Source organism: Acomys russatus, chromosome 11, assembly GCF_903995435.1.
Source record: "Acomys russatus chromosome 11, mAcoRus1.1, whole genome shotgun sequence".
Classification (NCBI taxonomy): Eukaryota; Metazoa; Chordata; class Mammalia; order Rodentia; family Muridae; genus Acomys; species Acomys russatus.
Window position 1 is genome coordinate 7,662,390 of NC_067147.1, and position 19,011 is coordinate 7,681,400.

The following is a 19,011-nucleotide window of genomic DNA, read 5'->3' on the forward strand; positions in this document are numbered from 1 at the left end:
GAGTGGAAACAGGTTCCAGAACCCCCACCCCTAACTCAGGGACTATGGGCTGTTGATTGCTCCTGGGGGAAGACAGTGTGTTCTTTGGTTGTGGGTAAGCTGACCCTGTCTAGTGGATGGCTCCACACTCACAAGTGCATGAGCAGCACAAATTGGAGTCGGGCTATTAAACTTTAAAAAGCACTGACAAGGTCAGAAGAGTAAGACAGGAGGGACTGCCCCAGACCCCACAATGGAAGGAAATGTGACTATGAACTGGACTCTCTTGCTGGAGAGACACTGAACAGCTGGTGTGGTGACACACACCTGTAATTCCAGTCACTAGGAGGCAGAGACAGAAGGATCTTGAGTTTGAGGCCAGCCCAGGCGACACAGCAACATTTTTCTCTCAAACACTTCATAAGAAAAAATTTAAAATATAATGAACATTTAGGAAAACAATGTCTAAGGATTAGGTGACTGAAATATATAAACTATACTTTCCTGATTTTGATAGTCACACTGGAGGGATTAGATGACATCTGTAAAATGCCCCACAGCAGGGCTAGAGATACACAGTTTGGTGGGTAAAGTCACTTACCACACAAGCCTGATGGCATGAGTTAACCTCCCAAACCCCTGTAACAGCGCAAGGGCAGAACCAGCTTCACAGAGCTGTCCTCTGACTGCTTTGTGTATGCTGTGGCTCATGTGCCCACAAACTACATCCATGCATGCATGTACATAACAAAAACCGAAAAGTCATGCCAGGTGTAGTGGTGCATGGCTTTAATCCCGGCATTCAAAAGGCAAAGGCTGCAGAGTTTGAGCCAGCCTGGTCTACACAGGGAGTTCTAGACCAGCCACAGTTAAATTATGTGACTCTATCTCAAAACAAAGCCAGAAAACCACACACACATATATAATGGACCATCAGATTGGCAATTAGCAAGTGGCCCTGGAAATGTTTATTCCTGAGCTTGCAAATAATTTAATATTTCTCCTTGATGACAGGAAACAGAACCAAAGATTCAGGTGACTCCCTCTTCTGTCCACACAGAGTGCTGCATTTCTTCCCAAGCCCAAGTGCTCCTGGGAGGTAGAATTGCCCTGGGAAGTAAAGGTCGGCTACCCAGCTCTCACCCCCAGAGACTATGCTTTGGGTGATTCCAAAGTGCAGCTAAATCAAAGACCCATGGACCCATGGAATTGCCTAGTCTGTTTTAGTTTCTTATTGCTGCTATAAAAAGTTAATCACAAATGTAGTGACTTGGGATATAAATGTATCAACATGGGTCTCACTGGGCTAAAATCAAAGTGTCCATGGGCCTTCATGTCTGGAAGCTAGATCATCACTCTCTTGCCTGCCTTCCAGAGACGGCTTACATTTCTTGGCTCAAGGCCTTTCCTCCGTTCTAAGGTCTCCCTCTCTTCCACTTGGATAATCCAACAGTCTCCCTAAATATTTTAAAAATAATTTTTAACTTATTTATCTTAGTGTGCATGTATGCCATTAGCACATGTGTGGAGGGCAGAGAACACCTAATGAGAGTTGGTTCCCTCCTCCCACCACGAAGATCCCAGGGATTGAACTCAGGTCATCAGGCCAGGGCAGCTGCTACCTTTACCTGCTGAGGCAAGACAAGTGGCCAGCCAGCTGTCCCCGGCTCTACATCATCAACCTGATCTTATACTCGTCAGTTCCATCCCATCCACAACCGTAATTCCTGCTTGCTGTGTGAGCTAACATACACACAGGCTTGGGGGTTATGATGTGGACAGCTTGAGAGGACTGGTGTGCTCCCTATCACAACCTGGAAACGTCTTGAAGATTTTTCATTCTGTACCGGTTGCAATTGTTCAAAGCAGCAATCCGATTTGGCAATGAGACAGGGAGCATGTAGCCCGCCTTAATGATCTAGCTCTTTCTACGCAGTTGGAAGGAGTGATGCAGACAGGGAAGCCTCCCAGGAACACCGAGGGCTTAGGGAACAGCTAGTGGGAAAAGCATTTAAAGTGGGGTTGTCAGAGTGAGATTTAACAGCTATGTGGGAACCCTTCCCACAGGAAAGGCCTCAAGAGGCCAGTCACTGCCTGAGCCCACCAAGCGGAGATGAACACTCACAGCAGAGACTGGAAGCCACAGCTCAGACTACACCTTCGAAACAGCAAGATGGGGGTGAGGAGGGTGGAGGGGTCTAGGCTTTCATCCCAAAATTATGCATGTGAACCAACTTAATAGGAACCAAAGCCACCTCTGGCAAATTTCAACACAGAATGAAAAGATATTTCAATTTTATAGAAATTTGCTTTGAGAATTTCACCAATATATCATAAACACGGTGGCTGAATAAGCTAATGCCCTCCTCCACACTTTATATCTCCATGAGTTTCTCTGCGTAGCCCTGGCTGCCCTGGACTTCCTTTGTAGACCAGGCTGGCCTCGAACTCACAGAAATCTGCCTGCCTCTGCCTCCCCATGCTGGAATTAAAGGTGTGCACCACCATGCTCAGCCTCCATGAGTATTTCTGAAAGAAACTCCTCACATAAACACTTAGTAAGTACTTAAATACCAATGCTGAGTTCAAGTTACTATTTTTTGGAGTCAGGGTCTATGTTGCCCAGGCTCGGGTGACCCTCTCACTGCAGCCTCTCAGGTAGCTGGGAATATCCGACATCTGTGTCCATCAGTGTGTCTCTCTCCCCTCCGTTCCTCCTTCTCTCTCTCTTAAACTTGGTACACTTTAATTAAAGGGAGCCATAGATAGCACCGAGGTCACAGCAGTGTCCTCAGTGGGGACAGACGAGACTCAAGCCCCACAGTGTCCTTGGCTACATCCAGATTCAGGGTTAGAGAGTGGCTCAGTAGCATACAGCCCAGTCAGTCAACCAACACAGCAAAACCCAAACCGGCAAGATCCATACAAGGTTGGAATAGTGCCACTGCTTTCATCCTTTAAACATGCCTTGGGGTTTACCCCCTCTGTCCATTAATAAAAGTTAAAACTAGGGCTGGAGAGATGGCTCAGAGGTTAAGATCACCGTCTATTCATCCAAAGGTCCTGACTTCATTTCCCAGCAACTACATGGTGGCTCACAACCACCTATAAAGAGATCTGGTGCCCTCTTTTGGCATGCAAGTGTATGTGCAAGCAAAACACTACATACATAATAAAATCTTTTTAAGTTAAAATTTAAAAAAAAATTTTAAAGATTTATTTATGTATATAGTGTTCTCTCTGCATGTACATCTGCAGGCCATAAGATGATTGTGAATCACCATGGGGTTGCTGGGAATTGAACTCAGGACCTCTGAAAGATGAGCCAGTGCTCTTCACCTCTGAGCCATCTCTCCAGCCCCAAAATTTTAAAATAAAAAAATCTAAGAACTCTATATTGGTTTTACATTATAAGTAGATGTCAAGCCAGTATTAAGAGATAGGTGCTCTCAATTAAAAACAACAACAACAAACTATAGAAATAAGACCAGCCACCTATGGGAGGAGCCAATGCAATGGCTAGTCTTTATTATAGAGAGAAACTTTCCATGACATTCTGAAATGTTAACACAGGACTCAGTGGGCCAGCTGGTGAGGCACCAGCTTGTAATGGGTTCCACAGTTTGGGCATCGCTGACTCTCGCCTTTGTGAACCCAAAACCAGACGACAGTACAGTTGTCCTCTTCACCTGAAAGGGAGAAGGCAGTTGAAAGTCACCCAGCACCCGTGTGCACAGGGACACTTCCAACACTCATCCCTTCCCTACAGAAACTTCAGAGACAGAAGCAAAACTGTGGGGGACTCTCAAAAAGCCATGCTCTTTCAAAGGAAGAAGCGGGGTTCAGTTTACCTATGAGTGAAATAACTTTCTGTTGGGGTCACTGTAGGTTTGAATAACTCCAGTCCCTACAGAGAATTCCAATTCAGGATCTGGACTAGTTTGTACCCAAAGCGCCTGAAACTGTGCCTGGCACACAAGTTACTATATTATCTGGGCTGGAAAGATGGTTCAGCAATTAAGAGCATGGACTGCTCTTCCAGAGGACCCGAGTTCAATTCCCAGTACCCACATCCTGGCTCACAACCTGGCCTGTAACTACAGCTCCAGGGGCGTCTGACTCCTGTGGCTTCTCATGCATATTGAGACTTGAGACCATCAGAACCCTTACAACAATTTATACACACATTTTAATGCGCACAGTCAGTCACACGTATCTGTTTTGTGTAGCAGGTTATGAACAAATGGGCCAGAAAACAAAGGCAAGGTACTTACAGATGCAGCCCACTATCCGCTTGTTGGTGATGGATGGGACTAAATTAGGGTCTTCCTTGGTGCCTGAAGCTGCCTTTGGAGGTAGCATATTGTATGGATCCTGAAAGAGACAAGAGGTGACTAATTACGACAGATAACCCCTGCCACTGCACTGCAAAGGGGCTGTTCCTACAAGGTGAGTTTTCAGGACCAAATGCTGGCTGACAAGGAGACTCCTCCGAACCCCTCCAAGTCCAAGGGCTGCAGGGGACACAGAGAGAGACTCTCCTCACCAGTCCCTTCTGTGCCGCTATCATGATCTCTCTCTCCAAGCCAGTGGCCTGCTCCTCATCAGTAGGAACACCACCTAAAAGAAGAAAAAAAAAATGAATCGTATCAACTAATATGGCCATCATGGATACACGCTACATGGGAAAGGCAATGTTGTAGGCTGCTTTGGTGGGCTCCCAAGCTGAGACTCGCAAAGCAGTCGCGATTTCCCCCTCCAACCGCGGAAGCTGGGTTTTCAACTTTTTTCTAAAAATCAAGTCAATGAGAGTATATTGGCCGGAGGTGGGCAAGAAATCTGAAAGTCGCTCCAGCGCTTTCTCGTCCCTCCAACAGTTCCTGTCACCCAAGGTCACCCGGCACCTTCGGTAGGGCACTTTGAAAGCGGGGTCAATAGGGTGGGCGGCCAAAATTACAGCAAGACCACGCGGAGGGGCGGTTGCCGAAGCGTTAAGGAGGTCAGCCCTCCCCGCAAGGAGGGCTATTAAGGAGGGAGTTCCAATGGCCGACCCCGATGGACCAGCCCATCACCAACCACCCCGGAGGCCAAGGACACCGGCCTGGCCCGCCCAGCTGGCCACGTACCTCCCGAAGCCATGGAGCGCGTCGCAACCGCGCCACGGGGCCCGTGGGCCCTCAGGGCCTGCGCCGCCAGAGCGCCAACTCCGCGAAGTAACCTTGAAGCCATCTCGCTGGAGACAAGCAGATGCACTTCCGGGACCGAGCTCGGCAAGACAGGCGGGACTTCCGGTAGTGGGTGTCTATCAACGCCCAGTCTGACTTCCGCTTCCTTCCCCCACCCGACCCAGCCTGCCCTAGCTGCTTCAGAGTAGATGCTGCACATGCGCAGCTCTGTTCCCTGGCGGCGCAGACTCCAGCGCTCACCACGACAGCTAGCGGCTTTCGGGTTTGTAGCCAGTCCGCTTGCGTGGTCGCGCACCTGTAGCCCAGCCACATAGCAGATCTTGTGGAGGAGGTGCTGTTGGACGCCGAAGCCCCCCCCCCCCCAGTAAGGGAGTTGCTGCACCACAAATGCTACAAACGTGGGCGTGAACGCAGGAAGACTATTTTGTTTGTTATTCGCGGGTTCGGGTCTTCTGACGGAGCACTAGCCATCCCCGACTTTGTTGCATTGGCCCTCCTGTCAGAATTTGGCAGGACCTCCCCCACCATCTCTCTCTTCTCCCTTTCCCTCCCCTCCTCTCGGTTGTGTGTGTGTGTGTGTGTGTGTGTGTGTGTGTGTGTGTGTGTGTGTGTGTGTGTGTGTGTGTGTGTGCGCGCGTGCGCGCGCGCGCGCGAGCAGGATATCACTATGGAGCCCTGGCTGAGCTGGGACTCGCTATGTAGATCAGGCTGCCTACCTCTGCTGAGATTAAAGGAGTGCACCACCCTCAATTTCCTCCTACAACAGTGTTATAGGAGGTGAAGGTGTTGGCCTAGGGACCAGGGGGTGAGGGTAGATGTGGAGGCCACTCCGCGAGGCTTGGAACTAGTGAGGACACTAGAAGGACGAGGAAGAAGGAAAATTAATAATGCAAGTGGAAATCACAGTAAGTCCTGTGGCTGTGGGTCTCTAAATGGAAAGCGTCTCCCATTGTACGCAAGTCAAGTGTGGCAGGTCTTTCAAACACTGGCCTCTTCATGGGCCATAGCACTTTATTCCCACTGTGGAACATTCCTGACACTAGCTGTGTACAGCAGCTACGCTCTCCTAATTGTGGTCCAGTAATGGAATCTTCAATCCCTTGCACAGGCCTGGCATACAATAACACCAATCAGCTTTTAGTAAATTTGGCCTCTTGGACCAAATACACAGTTTAGAGAACTCGTGACTGCACAGGGGATCTTTTGAGGAAAACTACAAAGGACTAAGTTCCCGGTGTTGCCATTTGCCCCTTGTAGGTTATTCCCAAAAGGACCTTGTGGAACTTTCCTTCAGAGGAGCTAACCTGGGCTTTGTGGGTGCCCTCACCAAGAGAAAAATAGTCTGTTCTGAGGCCTCAAATTTCGTGATTCTATTTGAAGATGGGCCTCGCTTTGTATAGTTTCCATGTTACCCCCTTACCCCCACTACAATCATCTAGATTAAGTTGGAAAAGAATTCCTTAGTTCAAGAACCCCCCTCCCCTCCCCCTCCCCCCCTTGGACCTACTGTTGCTTTGTTGCTTTGTACTTCCATTAGGAGCTTGGTGAGGGGACCCAGCCAGCCCCATCAGCTAGCTCAGCCGTCTTTTCTCCTTTTGGTAACACTTGGGGAAACTGGGACGAGATGTCTTAGGGTTGCATCGCTCTGAAGAGACAGCACGACTGCGGAGATACTTAGAAAGGAAAACATTTGTTTGGGGCTGGCTTACAGTTCAGAGGTTCAGTCCATTGTCATCATGGCGGGAAGCATGACGGTGTGCAGGCAGACACGGTGCTGGAGAAGGAGCTGAGAGGTCTACCTCAGGATCCACAGGCAGCAGGAGAAGAGAGACACTGGGTCTGGTTTGGGCTTCACCGCCTGTGACTAGCGTCCTCCAACAAGGCCACACCTCCTCGCCCCTGTCTAGTAGTGTCACCCCCTAATGACTGAACCTTCAAGTATATGAGCCCTGTATACTTGTTACGTGTAATAAACCACGTAACACAAATATATAAGGAAGAAGCTGGCAATTCGGTGTTTATTCTTCCTGCTGCCCCATCCTCCCACCCCAAGCCAAGTTTTCTCAACCTCAGGACAACGGACATTTTGCATGTGGAAATGATTAGAAACAGGAGGAATTGAGGTTCTCCTCTGTGTGTTGTGGGGTTTGGAAGCTTTACCTCCTAGAATTCTCCAGGGCGACAACAGAAGCGTCTTCAGTTGGTGCCTTGGGCTACAGCCCCTAGGGATCCAGTTCCGAGCTTATGCACATACATTCAAAGAATCAGTGTAAAGAAATGTATATACATGGGATGTGTTTGCTTGTGAGATAAAAATATAAATGATTGATAAGTTGTCTTTTTAATCTAACAGACTTTTGTGGACATATAAAAAAACATTTATCTAACACATAATTGCTGCATAATATTCCTTATAAGTGTACTGGAATGGCTCCAGCTATACTCCTGGTGAATATTCAGATTTCTGAGGTTTTTGAGGATTCTTCCCCCCCCCCCCAAAAGACTCAAAGCGAGCTCAGTCAGAAGCACATGTGGTTGAACCATAGTAGCAGAGGCGTGTCCTGGACAAAGTGTTTGTGCTGGGTGGGTGTTCTGCCACTGAACCACATGCCAGCCCTTTTGGCCTTAGACTAGTGATTCTCAGCCTGTGGGTCACGACCCCTTTGGGGGGGGGGGTCCCATATCAGACATCTACATTATAATTCATAACAGTAGCAAAATTACAGTTCTGAAGTCTCAGTGAAATGATTTTGCGGTTGGGGGGTCACCACCTGAGGAAATGTATTAAAGGGTTTCAGCCAGCGTGACTCAGTACCTCAGGCTAGCCTTGAATTCTTAACCCTTCTGCCTTCCGCTTCCGAGTGCTGGGAATACAGGTATGTGGCGGCACAGCAGGCTGGAACTCCAACTCCAGTTTTTGTCTCCAATGCTGTGGCAGTGCTTCATGTAGATGGGACCAAAGGCGTGCGTGTAAAACATGTTGGCACATTCAGCTGAGTTGTTTGCCAAGAAGTTTGGAGCAATTCCTGCTCCCCACCAGCAGGGCCTTTGCAGTTTGCCTCTGGCTGAAGGCACAGAGCAGAACTGTTACCTGAACTCTGAGGCCTCGGGCACATTTTTTTCAGATATGTGCTGATCATTTGCACTTTCTGCGAGCTCCCACTCTGCCAAACTACCTTAGTTTGCCTTAGTGTGCCTTAGTTCTTTTTGTTATTGTTATTTTTATTAAGATGTATTAATGGTGGTGGCACACTCTTTTAATCCCAGGAGGCAGATGCAGGCAGATCTTGGTGAGTTTGAGGTCATCCTGGTCTATGAAGTGAGTTCCCAGCCAGCTAGAACTACACAGTGAGGCCTTACCTTAGAAAAAGAAGAAACAAGAGGGAAGTGTTTTTTGTTATTTATTTATTTTATGTGCATTGGTGTTTTGCCTGCATGTGTGGGAGGGTGTTGGATCCCCTGGGACTGGAGTTGCAGACAGTTGTGAACTGCCACATGGGTGCTGGGAATTGAACCCAGGTCCTCTGGGAGAGCAGCCAGCGTACTTACCACTGAGCCATTTCTCAGGCTGGAAAGAAAGAAGTACCAATTGTACACATTAATGGAGTTTTCCGGGATATGATATTCCCACATGTGGATACGGTGGGCAGGAATTGAATCTAGGTTTCCTTTGTCCCCCTTCCATCCTCAATCTTCCCAACTTCAGGCAATCATAGGACAAGCTTCTTTATCTCCCACATATGAGCAGAAACCTGTGGCTCCTGTTGGCCCATGCTCAGCTTCTCTCACTTGACACGGTGTCTTCTACATCTACCCATTTTGCTGCAGATGACAAGACAACTGCCTAAAACACAGCAGTGTAAGCTGGCGGTAAATTTAGCCTAAAGGTGTTCGGTCAGTGTGCTCCTAGTTTCCTCTTTTTACAGAAAGGAATTCTGGGGGCCAGGAAGATGGCTCAGTAAGATGCTTGCTACCAAACACAGCCGCCTGAGTTTGATGGATCTCTCCTTCCTCGCAGGTTCCAAGTATCAAGGACCGCTCAAGTTGTCCTCTGACCTCCACACTCAAGTCATGACATGAATGTGCCCACAGACTATACACAGACTGGATGGGTGGATGGGTGAATGAATGAATGAGTGAGTGAGTGGGTGAATGAATGAATGAATGTAATTTTAAAGGAGGGAGTTCTGGATGTGAAAAAATGAATACAAGCTACCACCTTTGTGAGCAGGAAGTTGAAGGGTAGACATGCAGGGAACTGCACCATGAGGGGAGGCAAGAGGATTTCTCAGCTCATATTTCCACTGTTTTCATTTTTCCTTTAACACTGGGATGTGTTACCTATTCATAAATTAGGACATTCTTATTTAGGGGAGCTGTTTGTCTTCCTGATTCTTAATGAATATTAAGGCAATTATGTTGAGTCTTTTGGACCAAAGCCAAGGCTGGTTCTTAAGCCAAATATAATTTCTGCCTTAAATCTTGTGTGTCTGTGTGTGTGTGTGTGAGTGTGTGTGTGTGTGAGTGTGTGTGTGTGTGTCCGTGGTGGCCTTGGTGTGGTCAGAACCACCTGAAGTAATGGGGTCCAAAGGCTTTTCAGGTTCAACTCTGCTGCCTATAATACAACTCTGCTCCGTAGTGGCCCCGGAGGCCCTGGCACTATTGCAAGATGCATGCTGGGCAAGTTTTTAATGACAGCAGTAGTGAGGAGGTAAATGCTCCCCAGGTCTGCTAGGCCTAACCCCAGGAACCCTCTGAGGCCTGAGGAGGGCAAGACCCAAGGCTGAACTTCTCTGGTCAGCACTTGGAGCCAAAACTCTTTCAGATCAGAGCGAAGTGTTTTTATGCAGACACCACAAATCCAAAATGGGTCATCTGGAATTGCTGGTGGCCCAGGGCCTGGCTACCTCAGGGCTCGGGGGGTCAGCCGGAGACACTTATTTGAAACATCTTTTATTTTAGGGAACAGAAGGGAGTCTAGTGTGACAGCTGGGCAGCCTGAGTCAGCCCCTACCCCATTTTCAGGTGCCTCAGTGAGTCCTCCATGAGACCCACTGGGCACAGCAGGATTGTCACCTGGTTGTGCTTAGGCAGTGAGAGGGGTTCAGGTATGAGACAAAGGCCCACCCCCTCCCCCCAACCCCCACCCATTTCTACCAGAGAGACAGCCTGGGCCCCAGGACGCTACTCCCCACCCCCCATCCCCCACCCCCACTGCAGAGAGCTGGGAGAAGAGCACAGGGTGGCTTTGGGTGGGCAAATGGGGAATGCTCAGTACTGTTCTGTCTGGACAGTCCCTGCGTCAGCCTGAACTTTAGGCCCTACAGCTACCTGTTTGTAACTGGGTTAAGAGATCAAGTCCCCAGTTGTGGGTGGTGGCTAACGTCTGCAGCCCAGCATTTGGGAGCACGGGAAAGGAGACTTGCAGTGAGTTCAAGGTTACCATAGGCTATGTAGTGAGTTCCACATCAGCCTGTGGGGGGTGGGGGGGGAGAGGGAAGAAGGGAGGGAGGGAGGGAAGGAAGGAGGGAGGGAGGGAAGGAAAGAAGTTGGTTTTGATTCAATAGGCTCACCAGGCAGGCGTTGGGCACACATACAGAGCCAGATCACAGGAAGCAGAACTTGTGGGTCAGCTGGAGAGGACAGGCAGTCCAGTTTACCAAACCTCCTTCTCCACTCTTTCCTAAATTGAAACGAAGCCCCTGGGAGACATGGGGAAAGACAGGCTAGTTCAAGTTGGGCTCTCATAAATCAGGGATGGCTCTGGCCCAGTAGATGGCCCTAGAGCCTGCTTCTTAATCTGATAACTTGTTTGGGCACTAGCGCCCTCTAGCGGACTGCAAAGAGTAAATACGGTCTTATTTCTGGAAGCAGTTGGTCCACAGAATTATCCTTTGTATTCTCATTTTGCCAGGGTTGACTCTGTCTCTTTCTTTCTTTTTTAATATTTTATTTAATTTTAATTTTTATGTGCCTTAGTATGAGAGTGTCAGATCTTGGAGTTGTGAGCTGCCATGTGGGTGCTGGGGATTGAACCCAGGTCCTTTGGAAGAGCACTGAGCCATCTCTCCAGCCCGGACTCTGTCTCTTTCTATTAAACTTTCAAATAGTGCTCATTAAGATGGTAGGCACTTTCCAAGGAAAAGTAAATAGTTCAGAGGGGATGGGCTGGTTCCTGGAGGAAACCCAGCCCTCATGAGGCTGAGGCAGGAGGATTGGAGACTTTAATTGGAATCTGAGGTCAGCCTGTGGTATACAGTGAGTGCCTGTCTCAAAAACAATTAAAAGTTAAAAAAAAAAAAATGCTTGTGAAAAAAAAAAATGCTTGTGACACCTGGAAGTTGGATGAACTAACTGGCCCATTAAAAATAAAAATAAAGGTCAAACAGGGCACCCCAGGCAGATGTAATCCTGTCTGTACTGTCCTGGCCACCAAAGATGGGCATCCTCGGGAGATGGAAAGTCCCAGAGGCAGGCTGGCAAAACTGCTTAGCTCTGCTGCCCTCCTGCCTAGAGAACAGGGCAAGCAGATCAGTAATTATTTTTACTTGATGCCTAATTAAGCACCGGCTCCTCAGAGTATAGGACGCGGATTTTCACTGAAGACAGGGCTGACTGAGGCTAAACCGGAAGACTGTGTGTGAATGGCCTAGCTCAGTGTCAGGTGCCAGGACAGGGCTCAGCCAGTGTTTGCTGAGCGGAAATCTGAAGGGCTGATGTCCCTCAGGCCTTCGCTCACTCATGCTTGCATGCCCACACAGATGTACACCCAGATCAGAGCTGTTCTCAAAGCACAAGGCAGCCAACGCTAACGGCGAAAGGCATCCGGCTGCGGGCCACACGCACAACCGCAGCGGCTCAATTTCGGACAAGTCGGATCATCAGACCACGGAATGCCAACTGTCTGCCCTGAGTTCAAAATCTCGGCACCTGCCCTTCTCGGCACAAGCCCAGGTCCTCCGCATCAGGATCTGTGACTCACTGTTCCCAGGTGGGGGGAACAGGTGACACAAGTGGCACAAAGAGCGAGCACGAGAAGCTGAGTCCTAACGGCCGAGGCCCCCACCTGACCTGTGCACACGGGCGAGCACGTGGTTGTGTGGCCACGTGAGCGGGCCACGTGAGCGGCACCTTCCTGTTGTAACGGTGGGTCGCGGGGCCGTGGCAGGCCAGCGGCCTCCACAGAAGGTCTCTCCTCTGGATTGCCGGTGGTGAGCCGGCCCTGAACCACCCGGGGATCCTGCTCCACCTTCGGAGGTTACCCTGGTACTTGCTTCACGCTCCCCGGCCGCCCCGTTCCTGCTCCCCGGGCTTAGAGTCCAGGGCCCCCAGGAATAGGCCTCCATCACAGCTGCGACATCAAATCTTCGTCTTACCGGTGAGTTCCTCGGGGCACACAATTTGCCCAGCCAGGATCGCGTCTATCCCTAGCTTGGGCCTGGGAGTCAGTTCTGGTGCCCTCGCCTTGGTCCCTTTTTAAGTTTTCCAGGATTCGGCTCGGGGTTAGCTCTCACTAGTAGGCCAACACCCCCCACCCCCACCCCATGCTCAGGTTAGCCCACATTAACAGGATACCACCCTATTTTGCCAAATGTGCCGTACACCAAGGTCTGGCCTGACGGTTTCTGTTTTGGGTATTGTGGCCTGTTGTGGGTTTTCTTTGGTTGGTTAGGTTTTTTTTGTTTGTTTGGGTGTTTTTGACTTTTCGAGACAGGGTTTTTCTGTATAGCTTTGATTGTCCTGGGGTTGCTTTGTAAACCAAACTCAGTGATACGCTTGACCCTGCCTCCCTGAGTCCTGGGATCGCAGGGGCTCGCCACGACGCCCAGCTGTAATGTTTCCCAGGACATAAAAATTAGTTGTTGTAACCCTGTCTCGAAAAACAAAACAACAACAAAAAATAAATAAAATTAAAATTTAAAAAATTAGTTGTTATTTGTCTTCCTGTAAACATTGGCTGTTCCCAGGAGGTGCTCTTTTTGATGGATGTAGCATCTACGACACTGGGGTCTGCTTTACTTTTCTTTGAGGATGACCCTCCTATCCTTACTAATTGCAGATTGTGTGCCGAGTCCTCCCTGACCAGAGCCACTACCCTTGCTAGCATTCCTAGCCAGCAAATATTTGTTTAAAATAAAATGTGATGCTGGCAGAAGGCATATTGCTACGGCAATATTCAGAAACTAAGGGCACCGGCAATATTCCAAGTTAATCTTGACTGCTGTGACACTGATGCACAAAGCGCTTTGGATTTTCTATATTTATTTGGCCTTCGAGCCACACCTGAGTGTCGATTCTTATTTTCTTTTCCATAAAGCTAGGAAAAGAAAAGAAAGAAGAAAGAGAGAGGAAAAAAAAAAAAAAGAGGGCCATCAAGTGTTTGAACTCACACTGTGAGAACAACGCGGAGACTAGGGAAAGCATTAGTTTTGCTTGGTTTTGAGGAAGCACTGGCTCAGAGAGAGGGAGCGCTAGCATAGTGCCACAGTCCCTGGCTGCCTCATGAACCAGGAGGCCTGAGGTCAGATAGCTGCAGCCCTTCACCTTCGAGTGAGACAGAGGGCCAGGCCCTGGCTGGTCAGGAAGGAGGGATTTAGGAAGGAGAAGGAGAGAAGCCGAGGGTAGACTTCAGTTCCTGTCTCCCTGTGTGACCACAGGAGGCCTCTGCCTCCCCCCCCCCCCCCCCCCCCCCCGTTCCAATCTGGACACCTACTGCCTCACCTCTTGCTGATTCTAAAATGTGTATCTGTTCACACTGTGACAGCTCTGAACTTTGGGTCCCATAGTTGCTAGGGTAAGGTCTTCCCTGTGTCATTCCTTGCTCACTGGGTGGCTTTTGTCAGCCAGCATCCTTGAAATCAGTAGCATCTCAGACAGCTGCCTTGCTGGTTGAGTGATTTCAGGTTTCATAGTTAGACTCAGGGAGAAACAGTGAGCTGCTGTCAGTCTGATACATGGCCACTACTGCGCCATCTTTCCAGCCAGAGGCAGGCAGGCCTCTGAGCTGGAGGCCAGCCTGGTCTACACAGTGAGTTCCAGGACAGCCAGGGCTACACAGAGAAACCTTGTCTCAAAATCAAAACAAAACAAAACAAACAAATACAAAGTAAGTAAATGGATACATAAATAGAAAAAATGTATGGTTGGGTATTTCTGTGAAGTTCTAGAATAGGCAAAAATAATTATTAGTGTTAAAGCAAGGGTGTGTTTCTGTGGTAGGGAATTGTTGACTAAAGAACAAGAAATCTTTCAAGGGCATAGTTTTGGATATTTCGGGCTGGTGAGATGGCTCAGTGGGTAAAGGTGCTTGCCACCAAGACAGATAACCTGAGTTAGATATGGTGATGGCTATTTCTGCTTGTCACTGTGCCTGAATTAACTAAATTAAATTGACTAAACCCAAGCAACTGGGTACACCTGTGAGGGATTATTTTCTTCCTCTCTTCCTTTCTTTCTTTGTGTTTTTTGAGACAGGATCTCTCTGTGTAGCCTTTAGCTATTCTGGACTCTGTGGTGTTGAACTCACAGAGATTCGCCTGCCTCTGCCTCCCTGAGTCCTGGGATTAAAGGCGTGCGCCACCACACACAGCTTTTTGTTTAGTTTTGTTTTTCCGAGACAGGGTTTCTCTGGAGCCTTGGCTGTTCTGGACTCTCTTTGTAGACCAGGCTGGCCTTGAACTCACAGCGATCTTCCTGCCTCTGCCTCCTGAGTGCTGGGATTAAAGGCGTGTGTACCTGGCTTTTTGGAAGATCCAGTTTTAATCAGGATCTGAGGTGGGAAGATGTGCCTTTAATGTGGGCCACACCTCCTGTGGGCAGCCTATATAAACAACACCCTCAGCAAAAGGTGTACTCCCACCTCCATTCCTTTTCTGCTTTTGATTAAAGAAATTAAGCCCTCACTGTTTTGTTTTGTTTTGTTTTAAGATTTATTTATTATGCATAGTGTTCTGCCTGCATGTACACCTGCACACCAGAAGAGGGCACCAGATCTCACTATAGATGGTTATGAGCCACCATGTGGTTGCTGGGAATTGAACCAGGACCTTTCAAAGAACAGCCAGTGCTCTTAACCTCTGAGCCATCTCTCCAGCCCTCTCACTGTCCTTTAACTAGTGTTAACTTTCTCTGTCAGAGATGCCAGCAAGACAACATTGATGTCCCTCAGGGTCCACCAATGGACTAGAACCAGACTTAAGGCAGAGCGGCTCCTGGAGGAGAGCTGGGCAGTACAACCCATGAGGTGTGCTGCACCACTGCGGAGCTCAATGAGTTTGCTAATTTGTTCAAGCAGAAGGCTTGGGGCCAGGCTGTGGGAATGGATGTTGAAGGCGAGGGACAATGCAGGAGGAACATAAAATGTAAGCAAGCTTAGTTTATTGATGCAGAGTCTGGGTTTAATATGGAAGCCCATCCAGTTTGGGGTTTTGTTTTGTTTTTGAGCCTTTTCATTTTTTTCATCTTTTTTTTTAAAGATTTTATTTATTTATTATTATGTATGCAGTGCTTTGCCTGAATGTACACCTGCAGGCCAGAAGAGGGCATCAGATCACATTGTGAGCCATCATGTGGTTGATGGGAATTGAACTTATGACCTCTGGAAGAGTAGTCAGTGCTCTTAATTGCTGAGCCATCTCTCCAGCCCCTAGTTTGTTTGTTTGTCTTTTTTTTTTAACGTGAGAAAGGTTTGCTTGAATTGTTGGCTGAAGCATTTGTCCAAAGATGGCCTACTGAAAAGAAACTGGAGTGCCTGAGATCCCTTGGCTTAGTGCTAATGAAGGGGTTTTAAGGCTCAGGGAAGTTGCAATGCCAGAGTGGGTGCACACTGTAAAAGCTCATCCTGCACAGTGGACAGGCCCAGAAGATAGGCTCCTCCTGAACCCTGTAAGATGCAAGATGGTGAGAGGGCCCCAGCACATGAGAAGGGCTTTGTTGTTGCCCCTTTTCTTGTGTAGACCTTAGGGTTGGGGGTGCTGATGCTCAGTTGGATGAATTAAATGCAGTGCCCCAAATTTGGGCCCCAAAGTGGCAGGGGCTGGGTTTCAGCACTGAATTGCCAAAGGCAAGGTGATTGTATTATCATGACGGGCAGCAGAGACAGTGTTCATAATGGCCTAACCCATAGTGGTCAGCACAGGCCAAGTGAGTCTTAGGGCAGCATGACTGGTGAGGGCCTTTGGTGCTGTCTAACCCAGCATGGTGTTTCCAGACATGAAATAGATGAGTAGCCTACTGGATTTTGTTCGAGCTATATATATGGAAAAATTCTCAAACAAATGAAAGAAGATGCCATTGGATTGTGGCAAAAGGGAATCTCGGCTTGTATCAACTTCCAGACTTGAGCCAGACCGAGAGCCCCTGGCAGCAGGGGAATGGCAGGCTCCCCCGAGGAAGGTGCTCGATGACACACCCAAGGGTTTGACTGTTAGCTTTGCTCCAGCCCTTCCCCAGAGGGGCCTGCAGCCTTTGACAAGGGCAACTGTACAGTGGAGGAAAGGAAACAGACTTTCTGGGGTCAACCTGAGACTGGTTCTGAATCAACTCTTGATCCGAGAAACCCCAAGAAACACTGTGGCCCTCCAGTTAGAGTAGGGACTTATAGGGGTCAGGTGATCAATGGAGCTTTGGCTGAAGCCTACCTCACATTCGGCTCAGAATGTCTGGAACCGTCTTATTTCCCCAATCCCAGAATGTATAATTGCGATAGATAGACTTAGAAGTTGGCAGAATTCTCCCATTGGTTCTCTGACCTGTGGAGTGAGGGCTATTATGGTTGGAGAGGCTAAATGGAAGCCTTTGGTGTTGCCTCTGCCAAAGAAAATAGTGAAATAAAAACAGTATCATGTCCCTGGAGAAATTAGCGCCACCATCAAGGACTTGAAAGATGCATGTGGTGATTCCCACCACACCTCCCTTTAACTCTGCTATCTGGCCAGTGCAGAAGACAGATGGGCCATGGAGAATGACAGCTGACTACTGAAACTCAGTCAGGTAGTTGCTCTGATTACAGCTCCTGTGCCCAATGCAGGTTTGTTTTTGTTTGTTTGTTTGTTTGTTTGTTTTTTGAGACAGGGTTTCTCTGTGTAGCCTTGGCTGTCCTGGACTCACTTTGTAGACCACGTTGGCCTCGAACTCACAGCAATCCACCTGCCTCTACCTCCTGAGTGCTGAAGTTAAAGACGTGTGTCACTACGCCCGGCCCAATGCAGTGTCTTTACTCAGATTAACCCACTTCCTGGGTTATTGGTCTAGCCAAACGCCTTTTTCTTGGAACCTGTCCATAAGAACCACCAGAAGCAATTTGCTTACGGTTGGCAAGACCAGCAAATACTTTACAGTTTTACTTCAAGGATGCATTACTTCTGCAGTCCAGTGTTATAACTTATTTAGAAGGGATCTTGATCAACTGTCTCTTTCACAAAAAACAGCGGGGCACTGTAGTGATGGAGAGCAGGAGGTTTCAACCACTTTGGACTTGGACTTGTTGGGCAAACATGCACATTACAGGATGGAAAATAAATCCAACCAAGCTACAGGGGTCTTCTTCACTCAGTGATGTTTTCAGAGGCCCAGTGGTGAGGTTTCTTCTAAGATAAAGAAGAAGCTATTCCACTTGGACCTTCTCATTTCCAAGGAGTAAGCACAGTGTTTGGTGAGCCTGTTTGGACCCTGGAGACAGCACGTTTCTCACTTAGGCCCAAGCGTTCCTCTGACCCATACAGCAAGTGACTTGGAAAGCTGCTAGCTTTGAGTAGGGCCTGAAACAGGAGAGGCTCTTCAGCAGGTCCAGGCTCTTCTATCACTTGGACCATATGATACAGCAGACCAGATGGCACTTAACAGTGGCAGTGGCAGACAGGGATGCTGTTTGGAGCCTTTGGCAGGCCCCTATAGGTGAATCGCAGAAGAGACCAACATCATCTGCTGACTGTTCTCCCTTTGAGAGACAGCCTTTGGCCTGCTATTGGGCCTTAGTGGAAACCAAATGTTTGACAGTGGGCCACCCAGTTGCCATGAGACCTGACCTGCCATCATGAGCTGGGTGTTATCTGGTCCACCAAGTCGTAAATTAGGATGTGCACAGCAGCAGTCCACTGTCAAATGGAAGTGGCCTATATGTGATCGGCCCGAGCAGGTCCTGAAGGCACAAGCAAGTTACATGAGGAAGTTGCCCGAATGCCTATGGTTTCTACTCTGGTCACTATGGTGTCTGCTGCCAAGTACGCACCTGAAGCCTCATAGGGTGTGCCGTGTGACCGGCTGACTGAGAAAGAGAAGGCTGCAGCCTGGTTTACTATTGGTTCTGCATGTAATACCAGAAGAGGACAGCTGCAGCATCACAACCCTTTCTGGGACAACCCTGGCAGACACTGACAAAGGAAAACCTTCACAGAGGGCAGAACTACGGGCAGTACACATGGCAATACATTTTGTTTGGGAGGAAAAATGGCCAGATGTGCAATTGTTCACTGAACTGTTGTTCCAGTCCATGTATTGGCTGGGTGGTCAGGGGCTGGGGAAGAGCGTGATTGGAAATTGGTGAGAAGGGCACCTGGGGAGGAAGTGTGTGACAGATTTTTCAAGTGGGCGAAAGACGTGAAGATCCATGGGATGTGTCCCATAGCAGTGCTCATCAAAAGGCGACTTCCGCAGAGGCGTGGCATTCACTGATGAAGTGGATAGGATGATCTGTTCTGTGGACGCTCAGCCTCGCTCCCGGCCACCCGTCATTGCCCAGTGGCCATGGATGAATGCCCATGGTGGGCACTGTACGTGGACTCTATAACATGGACTGCCGCTCACCAAGGTTGAACTGGCTACAACTGCTGCTGAGTGCCAGGGTCAG

At 48.7% G+C, this 19,011-nt stretch overlaps 1 protein-coding gene across 1 annotated transcript; it reads right to left on the bottom strand.

Moving 5' to 3' along the window:
- Positions 1-3,477: 3,477 nt before the first annotated feature.
- Positions 3,478-5,272, bottom strand: LOC127195129 (cytochrome c oxidase subunit 5B, mitochondrial). Its single transcript, XM_051152555.1, has 4 exons — positions 5,106-5,272; positions 4,526-4,599; positions 4,254-4,353; positions 3,478-3,668 (listed from the first exon to the last, which is right to left on the bottom strand). Exons 1-4 carry the CDS (start codon positions 5,206-5,208, stop codon positions 3,556-3,558), a joined length of 390 nt encoding a protein of 129 aa, XP_051008512.1. The 5' UTR covers positions 5,209-5,272; the 3' UTR covers positions 3,478-3,555.
- Between the last annotated feature and the right edge of the window lie 13,739 nt (positions 5,273-19,011).